Source organism: Brachionichthys hirsutus, chromosome 17, assembly GCF_040956055.1.
Source record: "Brachionichthys hirsutus isolate HB-005 chromosome 17, CSIRO-AGI_Bhir_v1, whole genome shotgun sequence".
Taxonomy (NCBI): Eukaryota; Metazoa; Chordata; class Actinopteri; order Lophiiformes; family Brachionichthyidae; genus Brachionichthys; species Brachionichthys hirsutus.
The window spans coordinates 11,674,788-11,690,338 of NC_090913.1; the positions used below are offsets into that span (position 1 = coordinate 11,674,788).

The following is a 15,551-nucleotide window of genomic DNA, read 5'->3' on the forward strand; positions in this document are numbered from 1 at the left end:
CCACCAGGATCGTCTATGATCCTTATCTATAAGTGGTTTATAGAAAAGGCAGATGCTAATAGTCCAGAAAGGAGGGGCTGCTCTGAGTCCCGGTGTTCCCTGTCACAGGTCACAGGTCACCTCCCGTTATCCCGGCCCCACCCCGCGGTTTTCCAGTGACCCCCCCCTGCCTCATCCCTCCGGGGCTGCCTGGTTGCACATCGGCCTGTTTTGGCCTTCGGAGGCGAGCCGGTTCCGGTCTGAGCTGGTTTACCCTGAACGGTTCTTTATTTGACATTTCCCAAGCTGCAAACCGGGACGCGGAACAAAAGCAGCCTTTTAGCGGGCAGGAAGTGCGTGAGGCCCTCGCGTCGCCGTCCTCCCCGGAGGAGTCGCCAGGTTCTCTGCTGCCTGCTGATTCCTTCGCAGGTTGTGTTTCCCCTTTGTGGCCACCATCGCGTGCAGCGCGCGCTATAACTAAAGCTAAGATCTAACAGACCTCATCGCTGCGTCGTCTCCATTTTTAGCCTGCCGTCGGGCGTCTGCTTTCTCTCTCTTTTCCTTCCAAATATAACCCCCCCCCCCCCACACACACTTCCTTTACGCTCCCCGGCGTTGCAGGGGCCTGGGCCGGACCGCGCCCAGCGTCCCCTGAGGGTGCGCTTGTTTGATGCTTGAGGACAACTCGATCCATCCAGGTCGCTCTAACAGTCGTTTCTCTCTCTCTCTCTCGTCCCTCCTCCCGCCAAGTCCGTGCTGCTCCTCGGCGCCCGTGGCCTTGCTCTGCCTCGGCCTGGACCTCCTCTTCCTCCTCTTCTACTCCTTCTGGCTCTGCTGCCGGCGGCGCAAGCGCCGCGATTCCTCGCACTCGCATTCTTCGCACTCCCAGCCGCCGAGCGCTGATGCTGCTGCACCGCCTGGTGCGTCATCATCGCCACGCTCGTCTGCAGGTGAGGCCCCCCCCCCCACGTAGAGGTCCTGTGGTCGGCCCGGTTGTTGCACGCCTCTCAGTGTTTGTTTGACCGTCCGCTTGAGGTCGTCCACCCCGGCGACCCCGTTGCCGGGGTGGACTCTGCTCCCTCCGGGCACACAAAACGCACGAGCCAGTTCCTCCTCATCCTCGCTGTCTGACATTTTCCCGAGCTCTTCCCCTGTTTCTTCCCCCCCCCCCCCCCCACCTCCATTACTTATCATTTCTCTCTGGTCGGCCTTCTGCATGGCCTAGAAAGGTTGCCATGGAGACTGAAGCAGATTTGATGCAGAGGCGAGAAATGATTTTACAGTCAGATGTTGCTGTGTCTGTCTGTGTGTGTGTGTGTGTGTGTGTGTGTGTTCGCATGACTCAGTGTTGAAGTGTGTTTTTTTGCACGTTTTATTATTTTATGATTAGCTATAATATTTGTTTATACTGATATGTTTGATGTGTGTGTGTGTGCGCGCGTCTGTGAGCGTGATTCTTTGTCTATTTATCATGACGTCATGTTTTATTTCTAACACGAAACCGACCACATGTGGACTTCCTCCCATGTCCTGCTGTAGACGTTGACCGTGGAGCCGTCAGGTCCCTGAACGCATCACTGGGCTCACCATTCCAACAAATGTGTCTGCTTTTTCTTCCTTACGCTAATCTCAGTTTCTGGGAATCTGAAAATGTTTATTGATTTATTGTGTTGAAGTGATCGCAGGGTCGGTGCGATTAAAACGCAACGTCTGGCAGCAGATTTAATAACGGGGGGTCAATCGGTCCGGTCTGGACCTCCGTTTCCTCTCTGCTTCATTTTACTGCAGCTAATTACTGAACTTCTGTCCGTTCTCATCGCCGTCTTTCATTTATCCGGCGCTGAACTGGAGCCTCAGGTGTTATCAGAGAGGAGGGCGGAGGAAGGGAGTCGGGTAGAGGAGGGGGGGGGGGGGGCAGATAAAAGAGACGCCATTTACAACCATGCGCGGAGCCTGCATCCATCTTCATCCCGCTCCTGACTAATAAAGGCCATCGTAAAGCGCTCAAACACGCACACGCTCGCAGCTACACGAAGGCGTATGCGTGTAAAATAACCCGCCGTAACGCGGAGCCACTCCAGATCTAATGGGCGAGAAAGAACCGCCTGATCACGGCCACAAATCTCCCTTTACAGTCTGCCCGGTGGAATGTAGCCCTGCGCACGCACACACACACACACACACACACACGCACAAAGGGGAAGGAGGATGCACGGGGGAGGAGCTGGGAAAAGAGGGTGGAGTCGGTGCATCCAGGACTTTTCTATGGAGGTGGTGGCGTTGGTGTCGGACGGGTGAGAGGTTAGTTGTGGGGCAGATGTGGTTAAGGAGGGCTTGAAGGAGAGGCTGTTGGGGCAAAGAACCTCGTGTGTGAAGGTGGAAGCTCCAGAAGGATCATATTATGGTCTGGTGACCCAGTTATTGTGTGTGTGTGTGTGTGTGTGTGCGTGCGTGTGTGTGTGAGGATCATTCCTGGTTCTGTGCGTGCTCCAGGCCAGCAGTGACGCCAAAGTGAACAACATTGCTCAGCGCTGCCTCCCGCTGGTCGACACGGGAGCCGCGTGTCGTCGCTGCAGCAGTTTTTGTTGCGTTTTGTCACGCGGAGGGAAGCGAAAGACGATTGAACTCCTTCATTCTGATGACGCGTTGTTTCCCGTCTCCCAGCGCTGGCATCGCTGTAGGTTTCTATGGAAACGGGGAGTCCAGCGATGGCGCCGGTCGGCTGGCCTACTCCCTGCGTCACGCCAACCGCACCGTGTCCGGCGTGGAGAAACTGGTGAAGTCTTCTCTATCTAATTACAGCGGTTCTCTTCATCCAGTAGAGGATCTAATGCCGTTTCCTGCTTCCTCCCCAGGTGTCGGATAGCGCCCTCGCCTTAAACCAGACGGTGGAGGAGAACCTGGTCCAGCTGGAGACGGCATTCCAGGAGCAGACGGACTACGTGTCCATCGTCCAGAAGCTGCAGGGACAGCTGGACGAGCTGGTGCGGCTCATGGCCGACGTTCCCTTCTGGTCCAACGCAGACATTTCTCTGGAGGACTTGGCCCGCAAGACGGAGGCCTTTGATTTTTACAGGTGTGCCCCAACACCTTTTGTGGAGATGTTCTGGTTCTGGTCCTACGTTGAAGGCTCCGCCGGTCCGAACACGTCTCTGCTGTCTGGCTTCATTCGCAGGTGGTTGGGGTACCTGGGCCTGCTGCTGTTTGATGTTCTCATTTGTCTTCTGGTGCTGTTCGGCCTGATCCGCAACTCCAGAGGCACTCTGATTGGGTATGCCGCTCCGGTCACGCCCCACGGGCGGCTCCGATTGGCCGATTAGAATCTTTAAAGTCGGGTAATGCCTGATTGCCGTTGTTTTGTTTTGTCCTTCAGAGTGTGTCTGCTGGGGGTTTTGACTCTGATCATCAGCTGGGGGTCTCTTGGCTTGGAACTGGCTGTTGCTGCTGTAAGTGTAACCATGGCAACAGCGCTCTGGCTCTGCAATGATGTAATGCCTTTATTTCCCACTGCCTTGCGCGAGCGTGTTCGCAGTGGACGCCACTGTTGCCTGACGTGTCACGTGTTCTTCCCCCCCCCCCCCCTCTCGCAGTCGGCCAGTGACTTCTGCGTTTCCCCGGATACCTACGTCACCAGGGTAACCATGGAAAACGCTGTCATCAACCAAGGTACGGGATTGTTCTCTGAACATTTTTAGATGCCTGATGAAGAAGCTATAATAGTAGCTCTTGTGCTGGGAGCCGATGCGAGCTCTCCTCCTGATGCTGGAGAGGCGGGAACAGACTCCAGTTTCCACGGCGACGGTTGAATCTCACCCTGACATATCGCCGCTATTTTAAGAAACGAGCATCGTGCGCGTGTTCGTGCATCCGGGGGGATTTTGTTTGACTGACACCGTGGCGTCGGCGCGCTCTGCAATTCATCAGCAATCCTTCGCAGGCCCCGCCCGTCCCAGACGTACAGAAAATAAAAATAAACGCATCCCCCGCTTTCACCCTTCAGCTGCTCCCTTTCTTCCACCGCCTCCCTCGCTTTAATGAGTCCTGTTGCCTGTCAGTCGTTTCCGCTCTGTGGAGCACAGATGTTGCCTCAGCATGACGCACACACACGTGCACACACACACACACACACGCACACGTGCACCTAAGCGTACCTTATGCGTGTCATTTCCAGACATCCTGCAGTATTACCTGAGGTGCAGCTCCGGCCAGGTCAACCCCTTCCAGCAGGTAGCTCCACCCTCTTTTTTTACGTCGATTCTTTTGCTTCATGAAGACCTTCGATAACCGAAACGCCCGTTTTGTGTCTGCGTGCCTGAAGAGGCTGTCGGGAAGCCACAAAGCGTTGGTGGAGATGCAGGACGACGTCGCCGAGCTGCTGAGGTCGGCCACGCGGGACTTCGCCAACACCAAGGTGCGTGCGTGTGCGCTCGCTCCCGTCTGACGGCCGCGCACGCCGCGTCCGTGCACGAATTCGGATGTCTACATGTGATCGTACACTCTGCTTCGCGCTTGCAGGAGAGTCTCGAGCGGATCCAGTCTGTGCTGAACTCCACCGAGGTCGGCCTCCACCAGCTGACCGCCCTGGTCGACTGCCGCAGCCTGCACATGGTGGGACGCGTTTCCGCAGAAAGGCCCGCAGCGCTCGCTTCCCTGACCTCGGCTCCTCTCCCTCTGTCCAGGATTACGTTCAGGCTTTGACCGGGCTGTGCTACGACGGGGTGGAGGGTCTCATCTACCTGGTCCTCTTCTCCTTCGTCACCGCCCTGATGTTCTCCTCCATCGTGTGCAGCGTTCCACACACCTGGCCTGGCAAGAGGTAAGACGCTCGCCGCACATCCTTCACCCCCCTTAAGTCTCCGAGCACTAACATCAAACCAGATTTTATTTTAGAACCCGAACAGTAGAAAGACCCGTAAAGCATGCCGCTCTTTGAGTGCGTTTCCCTCCCGAGCGGTTTTATCCTCCGTCTTCCCGCCTGTCTTTGCATCCATTCGATTCCTTCAAGGTTTCTTCGTTTTGCTGTTCACACTGCCAGTTTCTGTTTGTGCATCTCTTATTTACGTTCCTAAAACCAAATCCTAGCGTTAGATCGTCTATTGCCACTTTTTTTGTTCCTTGTTTTTTCCTGTGCCCTACTTCCTCCTTCTGTTCCATCCCTTCCTCCTCTCTCTCCCCCGTCCTGATTTGGAAATGCTTTGGGCTTCAGCGAGTGACGGTGGATATCCAAGTCGACCATATGGTCTAAAAAAAATCAATCAATCTGGTAAAATCTTTGTCGGGCGCTCTCGATTCTCCAACGACGACGTCTGATTGGTGAACAAATTGAACCCTGATAATGGCGTTCAAATCCTGTATTCGAAAGTGTGGCCCAGCAGGTATTAATAAAGGATCAACTACACAACTGCTCATGGGGTCGGTTGCAGACCTGAGTCTGGATGCTCTTTTTGGGTGAAACATCGCCACCTGCTGGACAGACGGTGCAGCAGCTCCTCTGGTGCCTTTTGTCTGCGTTAACCCTGTGATAATAAACCATCTTATAATAATCTCTCTGATAATAAACCACCTTAATGGAACAAAAGAAAGTTGTCACGACAACAGGGTCTTTATACACTTCTTCTCCGTGGACGATTCTGTAAATCCAACTTCCAAATCAGCACATATCTTATTTGGCGCCTCATTCCGTTACCTTTGCTGGACTTTATTATTTTTTTGAACCATCTTATGTCTGATGAATGGTTTGCCCAAACCAGCCATGTTGTTTTTTTTGTTTTCGTGATGTTTTCTTTGCTCAAGAGATGCATGAAGTGCGCCAAAGGAAGGTGAAGCTCGATTCTGTTTGGGTTCGGGTGAAATGATCAACGATTATCAGGAGGGGGTTCCTCCATGCAAAGGAAATGCATGATGAAAATGACTGCATGTTCCTATGTATAATGAGAACATCTATTCTATGATCCACAAAGCCCGGTTCCTGGTGCCGGTCGGGGCTGTGCAGTAACGTCTGAGACTGTAGTGGACCTGATTTCTAGGCGAATGCTGCCCGTGTTCCTCTTCTTCTTGTTCCTCTGCTTTGGGGCTGAAGGCCTTACCCGAACTTTTGTATCAGAAGAATCCACATAGTTCAAGAACTTCCCCTCCTAACCTCCTCTTCAACCACTTGTTTACACTCTGTTGTCTCTCTCGGGTCTCCCTCCTTTCTGCCCCCCCCCCCCCCTCCCTATCGTGCCCTCCCATACCCTACCCCTACCCTGACCAATTCAAGGACGGATGAGGAGGACGGCGAGGACGAGTCGGGCGCCTCGCGTGGCGGCGTGCACGATAACCTGTACCGCGTTCACATGCCCAGCCTCTACAGCTGTGGCTCCAGCTACGGTAGCGAAGCTAGCCTGCCAGCTACGGCCCACACCGTCAGCAATGCACCCGTCACTGAATACATGTGAGTTAGCACCTACAGCTAGCCAGATCAAAGGGCAGGGCCTGCCGTAGGTAGCTGAAGCTCGGGGGGGCGGGGGCCCGGGACCCAGACCCAGCAGCGTAGTGTGTGACCAGCAGAATTTCACATTAAAGTTCTCATTTTAGCTAACATGCTAAAGGAAATAGGAACCTAGATAATAATAATAATAATAGTTCCATTATTCTGAAACATCAAAGAACATTAATAGTTCCGCTGTGGGACAAGATATTTATTCTTAAGAAGGAATGTTAACTTGCTAAGGTCTATGGCAGAGGCGCTACACGACCAGCTAGCTCAGCTACCCACAGCGTTTGATCAGGAGCAGACGACAGGCCAGCAGCTCATCATCTGATCTCCGGTGGCGGCGTGACATGCAGTAACTCTTTATTTCATAATGCAGGAGCCAGAACGCAAACTTTCAGAACCCTCGGTGCGAGAACACGCCCCTGATTGGCAGGGAGTCCCCTCCACCCTCTGTAAGTGCACACTTTATAGAACACACTCTCCCTCCGCTACCTTCCAATACCCACAGCGCAGCGAGGAAACACAGAGGCGGCGTTCTCCAACCGCAGCCTGTAATGAAGGGCCGATGGCGTCCATTAAAGGACTTCTGTCTCAGCGATGCGGCTGTGGATATTGGAAGGTAGCCCCCCCCCTACCGCGGCGCTGCTCTGTGCGCCGACTAGATCAGAGCACCCGCTCTCTGAAGGTCATTTTGGCAGCCTGGGACGAGCGGAGGTTTGACACGGATGCAAAGAGAGAGTGGACTCGTTGGGTCGAAGTTGTCCTCTATTTCTGATGTAAAAACAAAAATATCAAAAAGTCTGGTTGGTGTCTCTGCGGCTGCCGGAGCCATGGGAGGAGACGTGAACGTCTTTGGTGTCTCTAAATATTTACAACCGTAGTGCCTTTGACTTCAATACCGAAAGACACAATTGTGCACTTCCTGTTTGAGGTATTTGTGACACACTGGTGGCAGTCCTGTCCTGGCTTTTGGCGAGGCGCTGCTGGGCCTGCTGTTGTGGGGCTCACAGTAAGTCCCATTAGAATTCACTTTTGGGATGCTAGCTCCGTACTCGCTAGTTAAATTTAAAACAAGCCCAAACCTCCAAAGTTCCTTCTCCCCTCTGTCCTCACAGTGTGTCTTTGTGTGCATCTTCTTGTCGAGGTGTGTGTCCTCTGTTTCTGTGCCCCCCCCCACCTCTCACCATTAAAAGGTCAAGGAGCACATGTTGCCCCCCCCCACCCCCCACCCCCATCCACTGTCAGACTGAACCCCTGACATCAAAGCCTGCATTGACCCGGAAACCAGAGAACCCTGGACAGGAAGTAGCTCAGAGACCACTAACTCATACCAGGCTAACCTACTACATCAGAACTAGAGCACTAACTCCACCCACTGACCGAAGGATCACCTGTTTACCGTAACAACCAATCAGCTGTTCTGAACCGATCGACTGTTTAATCAAAGCTCCCGGCTGTCCAAATGACCAGTCAAAGAGTCTCTCTCTGTCTGTCTGTCTGTCTGTCTCTCTCTCTCTCTGTCTGTCTATCTGTCTGTCTGTCTCTCTATCTACTCCTTCCTTTAATAGTTTCTCGTGGCCCTTTCTTCGCCTGCTTTTCTCCTTCACTAACTTATTTCCCTCCTTCATCCACCTCTCTTCATTCTGTCCTCCATCCCTTCAGTACACCTCCAGTATGAGAGCAAAGTACCTCGCCACCAACCGACCGGACCAGAACCGACGCTCCGTTCCCAACGACCAGCTGGACCCGGCGAGCCGGGCCCACCCCAACACTCGACCACAGTCCTCAGTCCACTAGAGACCAGACCTGCACCAGGTCCGCCCAAGCGCTGCCAGTGACCGGATCCGGCGCCGCTGCAGGACCCCATTTGTTTCACCGACCCGGTTCACCCGCCACAACCAGACACCTCAGCGACGACGGACGCACTTTGAAGTCCGACCGTCACTTCAGAACACGACAACCCGAAATCCAGAATGACCCTCATCTGCTCTGCACATTTACCCACAATGCACAGCCACTCCCACCACACACACACACACGCACACACGCACTCGCTGTACAGAGCTGTAAATATGTGTGCTTCTCTCCGATCTCATGATAGACTGTCGAATCATTACTGGTTAATGTGCTGTTCCGCGTTATCGTCATGGAAACGTCTGCTGCATCATACAAACAGTTCAGCCGGCCAAACAGAAAGCCATGTTTAGATAGAAACGGTAACGAACGCATTCTCTTTCTCTTAACTTCATCGAAGACTTGAATCGTGAGCTTGAAGAACTTTGCCCACGTCTCTGTGTTTTTGTTTACGTGCACATGCGGCACGATCCGGGGGAGGGGGGGGGGGGTCATGGATTGGAATTTGGGAATCGGATTGAGAGACAAAGGGAAACGAGGAGGCTCAACACGTGCCAAAAAACTGTAGACGAATGAGGGATGCCTGATTGTCGTGTCTTTCTTCTGCCGCCATGCGTCTCGAGGGAGGCGCCGGTTTGGACTAAACGCTGAGGGAACGGGAGAGACTCAAGCGAAAAGCAGAGGACAGAAAAGGGATACGACTCGCCAGGTGCTACGTAACAGACGTCCAGAAGGACGTGCGCGGCCGAGGAGGGACAGAAATGTCTTTTTATTTCAAGGATTTTTGTTCATTCAGGGATGTGGTCAGGAAAAAAAACGAAGCAGCTGCTTAAAAAACATCTGTCCCTCATTCATAAATGGAAGCTGTGTCCTGAAATCTGGAAAAACAAACAACAAAACACATCCCTGATTTATAACGTTACGTAAAAATGTTTTTGTTTTATCATGAGCCGAGTTTCAGGATGTGATACTGTGACCAACTGTAATATTCTGTTGTGGGCTTTTATTGCTTCATTCCTGTGCTTTTATTTTGTTAACTGGTGACTCTGGAATAATCCTTACAGGTCACAATTGATTTTTTTGTTTTTGTTTTAGCTTCAAGCACAATTTCGCGGAGACGTCAGACCTCCTGGGACAATGCCAGTCGCCCCCCCCCCCCCCCCCCCCGCCCTTCTACGAGACTGTACAGTGTATAGAAGCCGTATCCGTGAAGCCCGTGTGTTTGACATCGCTGCAGCGTGATTGGCTGTCGCTCCGTCTCTGTTGCTTACTAGACCTGCCTATCTAGCCCGAGTCATTTCTACACGGACGCCGTGCATGCTCAGATCCACGCTGTTAGACGCCTCCCTCTCCCGCAGCCGTGACATCATCACAAGACGGGTGATGTCATACCTCTCTCAGCCTCCATTTCCTGTACAGCATTTTCATACGTGATTATTAATCGATGACCACTTCTCGTTTTAGCGAGACAATCTTACACGTTATTTTAGAAGAAAAAGTAAAATAAAGTCCGTGTTATGGTAACGATGCTACTTATTGACGGATGCAAATGAGAACACCTGTGGGACTAGTCACTTATTAATGGCCTTTCAGATTTTTAAACTCTTACAAACACTTCATATCACTTTTTTTCCTGTCTTGCAAGAATCAAACTTTAACGATAAAATAATAGCTAGCTGTTTTGTAGGAGAACTAAGGCAAGATCAGTGTTTTTCCTCTCTTATTAATGGTGAATGACTCTGTCTTGCAATGTTTTAATCAATCTATTCCAGTGTCGTCTGCGCACCTGACGAGAAGTCGTATTTGACTTCCTGTTAAATGTTGAGGGATCAATAATGGATGTTTGCGTTGGCATTTACAGGATTTCAAATACTCCTCTATCCAGATGTGACGGATTAACAATGTTTTCTATGGTTGTTTTTATTTTCTGATGGTTTTAACTAAGATATTAATGATGTACATGTCGAAACTGTGGTAATGATATCATTCAGCCTGGAATAAATGTAAAAAAAAAGAAATTAAATCGACTTTAACGTACCGATCAAGCCTCTCGGTTCTCTTAACGTAAAGGATGTTTTATTTGTGCTCTCATATTTTGCACCGTAATAAACATAGAAAAAAATACAACCTTTGTAAAAGTCTCTAAAATACAATAAATAATTCTAATTATACTGCAGAGCAACAGGGTCGGGGTAAAAGGTCAACAATGACCATTTATTTAATTTAAAGTCTCCATCCAGTCCAGATGCTGGAGAGAGAACAGTCATATCATCATATACATGTAGAAAGAAGGGAAAGCGACAGACGTTCACCGCTCAGGAAAATCATCGACTCAATGTGAGTCACTTCAATAAAGCCTGCGAGGGTGTAGAAATAGTCGTAAAGCTGCTGCTGCCCATTTAAAAGCCTGTTTAAATGGATCAATACGCCGATATCCATCTTTGTAACGAAAGAGGTTGGAGCGGATTCTGGGAATTCCGATACCTGGATGCAACAGCTAAGCTAACTGCTAGTGGGTTCATATTTAAAACAGAGTTGATCAAATACAACTCTGGCCAAGAGAACATTCATTCATTGAGTCATTCATCTTCTTGACTGCTTTGCCCGTTACCGGGTCGAAGGTCACGGTGGCGCCTATCCCGGTGCCTATCCTGTCGGAGCCAGTAGAGGGGAGCAGTGAGGCTCGTCTTTACACCTCCATGCCTGCAGGGAGCGCTGGCTGGAGGCCGGCAGGCGCGCCATCCCCTCCGTCAGTCCGCTGGGGGCCTCTGGACGGTTTCTACAGCGGCTGGGGGCCGAGGCACCAAGGAGTGTCTGGGTACAGCAGACAATGGACCGACCTGAACCTGGAAAAGAGGCGGAAATGAGCGTCACAATGCCTGGAAGCTGCCAGCTGGGCATTTCAAAATAAGACTGAGAACACACACACACACACACACACACACACAATGAACAAAACCAGGAAGCTTGTCATACTGTAAGAACACAAACTGCACACGTTTATAATGTTTACCGGAGACACACAAAAACACAAGACGGCGAGTTCTACTGCAGAAAAAACAATACGTATCACATTTCAATACACAATGAGACGTTTAGTGACCAGAGGAAAACCCAAAACAAAGAAGGGAAGGCAGACAAATGGTAAATAAAACCCGTTAATGCCAGGAAGACTAACGATAAGATCAGTTTTTTTACTATTATTTATTGTTCTGTGCTCTTGTATTGTCAGCACGAAGGACGGCGCCTTAAAGGATCCATCCTGCTCTTGATCAATACGCAGCACAGATGCTGGACAACGACCACGAACGCAGCTGAAACCTGCAACTGATTGATTGATCGACAGCAAGTTGATCAATTCAACGAAGGTGCATTTTAGGATTTTACCTTGTGGGGTCTTCCTTTACTGAAAACGTTCCTTTCAGGTTGACGATATTTCTCCGGTTTTCCACTTTGCCGTAGCTCAGCGTCACCTAAAGGAGGGGAACCACAAGAACACCAGCGGTGGAGACAGTCGGAAGATCGGTTCACCTGTGTGTGTGTGTGTGTGTGTGTGCGTGCGTGTACCTGGCTGCGCACGTCTGAAACCAATCCCAGGTTCTCGAGGTGCGAGTGGAACAACGGCGACCGGATGAGGCTCACGCCGAGCAGCGCCTCCACGATGTAACCGACGGCGCAGTCGTCCGGGAGGCGGATGCTCTCGGCCGTCGCCGTGAACGAGCCGTTGCTAGGTGACAGAAGAGGTGGAGGTGGACGTCAAAGGTGGAACCGACACAACGCCACAAACATCCGGTTGAGTTCTTCAAGGGAAGGTTTACCTCGCCCAGGGTTTCATCTTGAGAGCGAGGCCTTGGCTCAGACAGAATCCGGCTCCTCCGGTGGCGAACCAGAAACGCACGGGTCTCTGCGCGCACACACACACACACACACACACAGGTGTAATTAATTCATAGATTTTGTTTTTGCATTGAACTTCGTGGAGATCAAAGGCTGCAGACGAGCTGAAACTGTCGATCCAGCCTCTGATCAAAGCAACGTCCTGCAGATGAAACACCAATAATCGGTCGATTAAAGCTGCAGCTTTACCGTCTCCGCAGAGGCCGGTCTGTCGGCGGCTTCGATCGGGCGCTCGAGGCTCGGCCGGCCGATGTAAACGTCCTGAGAGTGGCTGTAGCGAGACAGGAGCTTCAGGAGGGAGGCGACGTTCAGGTAGTTATCATCGTCCACGTGACAAAACCACCTGCAGCAGAGCAGGCTCACGGTCAGGATCACTGCGGGTGTGTGTGTGTGTGTGTGTGTGTGTGGGTGTGTGTGTGTGTGTGTGTGTGTGTGTGGGTGTGTGGGTGTGGGTGTGTGTGTGTGTGTGTGTGTGTGTGTGTGTGTGTGTGAGTGTGGGTGTCTTACTTCTTGCCAGAGTTAATGAATGCATCATATTCCAAGGCCATTTTACAGGACAGAGCCTGATGGGTGTGGGCCGCTGAACAGTTGGTGTTGATCAGGTGAAATCCTGATAATCAATAACGAAGAAAAAAAACATGTCAATGACCAGCTGGGATGGACGTTCCCAGAAGATGAATCCTTTGGTGTTTTGAGACATTTCACAGGTGTAATATGCTAAAAAATAATATAATAATGAGAGAAATGCCTATTTGATGAATAAATTCGACTAAATATTTAAATTCCCCAGCAGGAAGTCATTTCCCGGTCTGATCCCACTGCTGGGAACTTTCCCATTGTGCGTCTTTCCACAGCGAGTCGGACCATCTGACACCTGATTGACACGAGTGAGGCGAGGAAAGGCCCGCTGATTAAACCCAACACACATCCTGCTTTAACGCTCCCACGATCATGCCCAGTCAGCAGCCCGGTTCCTGCTGCAGGCTGCAGATAACGACTCAGCAGAGCTGCAGAGTGTGTGTGTGTGCGTGTGTGCGTGCGTGTGTGCGTGTGCGTGTGCGTGCGCGTGCGCGTGCGGCTCACCCATCCTTTTCCTCAGCTTCTCATCCTCTCCGTCGCTGAACACGTACGTCTGTGGAAAAAAACCCACAAACATGTTATGCTCATGTTATTCCAGCAGCCTGCGGCGACCGGCGCGGAAACCCAAACGCCGGCGGCGCCGTCGGTCTCAGGTGAGGCTCCACCTGCGGAGGCGGCGGCCAGCGTGAAGGCCAGCTTCTCGTCTGTCGGGAGCAGAGCAGCTGGCGCCAAGTACACGAGCGTTTACACGGTGAGTGACGGGGTCGAAGGTCACCGTGCGCTCGGGAAACCACGCCCACTTCCCATGTCCACTTGGTGACATCGATCCAGGCTTTAGTTCATTCATTCATGTTTCCATTTGCACCCTCAGTCTTCACCCATTTAATCATTTCATCAGCCCCAGCAGAGTCATAGGCCGCCACCACCGCCAGCAGCAGTATCTGGACTTCCATGTCCCTGAAGAGTCTCGGCAGCAAATACTTCCTGAAAGACTAATTACCTCACATCAAACAGGTGTTGACATGCAGGCAAAATAGCGCCTAGCATTTACCGCCATGCTAGCGCCTGTTTGCTAATCAGCAATAAACACAAAATGCAAATGAAGCTGCTGGGAACGTTGCAGGTAAATAATAAGGAATTAAAGTATTATTGAAATTGAACTTTGACCTGATGATAGATCATGCTTTAAGACCTGAACAACCTGAATGGGATTCCACTTCCTGCCATGTAGCACGTCTTTGGATCAGAGCCCCTTGTGATCCCATCGCTGCCCGTGTTGGAGGGGGGAGTCCAGCCAGCTGTGTGTTTTTGTCAGGCTGGATTCTTTTTTTTTTTTTTTTGGTAAAGCCTCTGGAGAGCAGTCGGCCTCTTGTTAGAGGAGGAGGAGGAGGAGGAGGAGGAGGAGGAGGAGGAGGCCAGGGCTCGGAGGGGAGAGGGAAAATGTGGTTTTCAATGAAGGGGCGGGGTTTCCTGAATCACCAGGAGTTGTGTCTGACAGGAAGCAACAGAAGACAACAGTGTCCGAGCGTGTGAGACGCGTCTCCAGCTTCCCGTGAGAAATCTGGCGGGTTCCCAGGGCGCACGGGTCCGTGAACGCAACGCTGTGAGAACGTGCGTTCTCATGACTCAGCAGTCCTGCGCAGCAGAGGTGTGTCTGGGAAACAGGTAGTTTCATTCACACACGCACACGCACGCGCACGCACACACACACAGGAATGTGTCAGACGCACATCAGCTGAGTCCCCACGACCCGCCCACCTATTTACATGTCAACAGTCCAGATGAGACCCGAACATGTTGACTGAACCGGGGATCGGAACCGCGTCCCGTTGCCGGCTTTGGAGCCGCTGCAGGCGCAAAAAAATCGGTCTGAGAGATTTATCCGTGACGCTCCACGCGGTTCTCCTGTGGAACAACGTCTCTGCTCCAGAACCCGATAGAACTTGGACCCGGCGGGTTTAACGGCATGGCAAATATATTGTCTAATATTAATATATATTAATATATATTATATATTTAAACATCTGAATCAATAAAAATCTGATCTTATTAGAGAAAGTTATCACTTTATTGTATCTGCAGTCTGATGCATCCATCCTGCATCCATCCTGCATCCATCCATCCATCCCTCCTCTGAATACATGATCCCGGAGAGACCCCAGAGAAAACGTCCTTTGATAAAAACGACCTTTGTGCGCCTTTGATCTGCATTACCTGCTGCATATTTCTGGAGATCCAGGTGTCCAGCTGGAGCGCCAGCCTCTGCCGGTGATATCTCCCGGTGGTTTTCACCGCTATGAACAGATCGTGCGGGAAGAGACGCTCCACCGTCGCAGCGGGCGCGCTCCTCCCGGTGCGCACCGATCTCCTCTCCCGCGTCAAGTCCTTAAAGTACGCCGAGAAAAGCTTCCCGCTCGTCCCCGCAGCCGGTGGCTCCACCGGGTCTCCGCCGTGGCTCGGGTGTTCCACGGTGACGACCAGCATCACGGTCACCAGCAGACAGGTGGCGGCGGCGCGCAGCCCCGCGCGCAGCCCCGCGGCCGAGCTGATGGGGTTCATTGATCCGCCGGCGCGTGGATTTACAGCATGTCCACGAGGATGACGCGGGTTAAAGTTTGCGCTGTAACTCCAAGCTTTAACTCGCACACTGAAGTCATCAACTCCAGCAGTGGGCAGGACCGTCCATCTCTGGACCAATGGCCGCTCAGAGCGAGTCCAAAGTGGGCGGGGATAATTATCAAAGAGGCCGATGGACGTGCACAAAGCA

The 15,551-nt window shown here is 51.8% G+C and overlaps 2 protein-coding genes across 2 annotated transcripts in view; one reads left to right on the top strand and one right to left on the bottom strand.

Moving 5' to 3' along the window:
• The window catches only part of LOC137906782 (protein tweety homolog 3-like), a 9,335-nt gene extending 1,084 nt beyond the window's left edge, over window positions 1-8,251 (top strand). Inside the window, 16 exon segments of the mRNA XM_068751070.1 lie at window positions 109-155; window positions 730-750; window positions 752-878; window positions 881-929; window positions 2,644-2,755; window positions 2,835-3,055; window positions 3,155-3,250; window positions 3,353-3,425; window positions 3,570-3,645; window positions 4,151-4,206; window positions 4,298-4,390; window positions 4,495-4,587; window positions 4,659-4,795; window positions 6,239-6,412; window positions 6,831-6,906; window positions 8,117-8,251. Coding sequence (XP_068607171.1) covers window positions 109-155; window positions 730-750; window positions 752-878; window positions 881-929; window positions 2,644-2,755; window positions 2,835-3,055; window positions 3,155-3,250; window positions 3,353-3,425; window positions 3,570-3,645; window positions 4,151-4,206; window positions 4,298-4,390; window positions 4,495-4,587; window positions 4,659-4,795; window positions 6,239-6,412; window positions 6,831-6,906; window positions 8,117-8,251 — 1,586 coding nt within the window.
• A 2,820-nt stretch (window positions 8,252-11,071) lies between these two features.
• Window positions 11,072-15,343, bottom strand: LOC137906783 (beta-1,3-N-acetylglucosaminyltransferase lunatic fringe-like). The gene is made up of 8 exons (XM_068751071.1): window positions 14,999-15,343; window positions 13,289-13,337; window positions 12,713-12,815; window positions 12,395-12,548; window positions 12,127-12,212; window positions 11,876-12,035; window positions 11,696-11,781; window positions 11,072-11,154 (listed from the first exon to the last, which is right to left on the bottom strand). Exons 1-8 carry the CDS (start codon window positions 15,341-15,343, stop codon window positions 11,088-11,090), a joined length of 1,050 nt encoding a protein of 349 aa, XP_068607172.1. The 3' UTR covers window positions 11,072-11,087.
• Window positions 15,344-15,551: the final 208 nt, after the last annotated feature.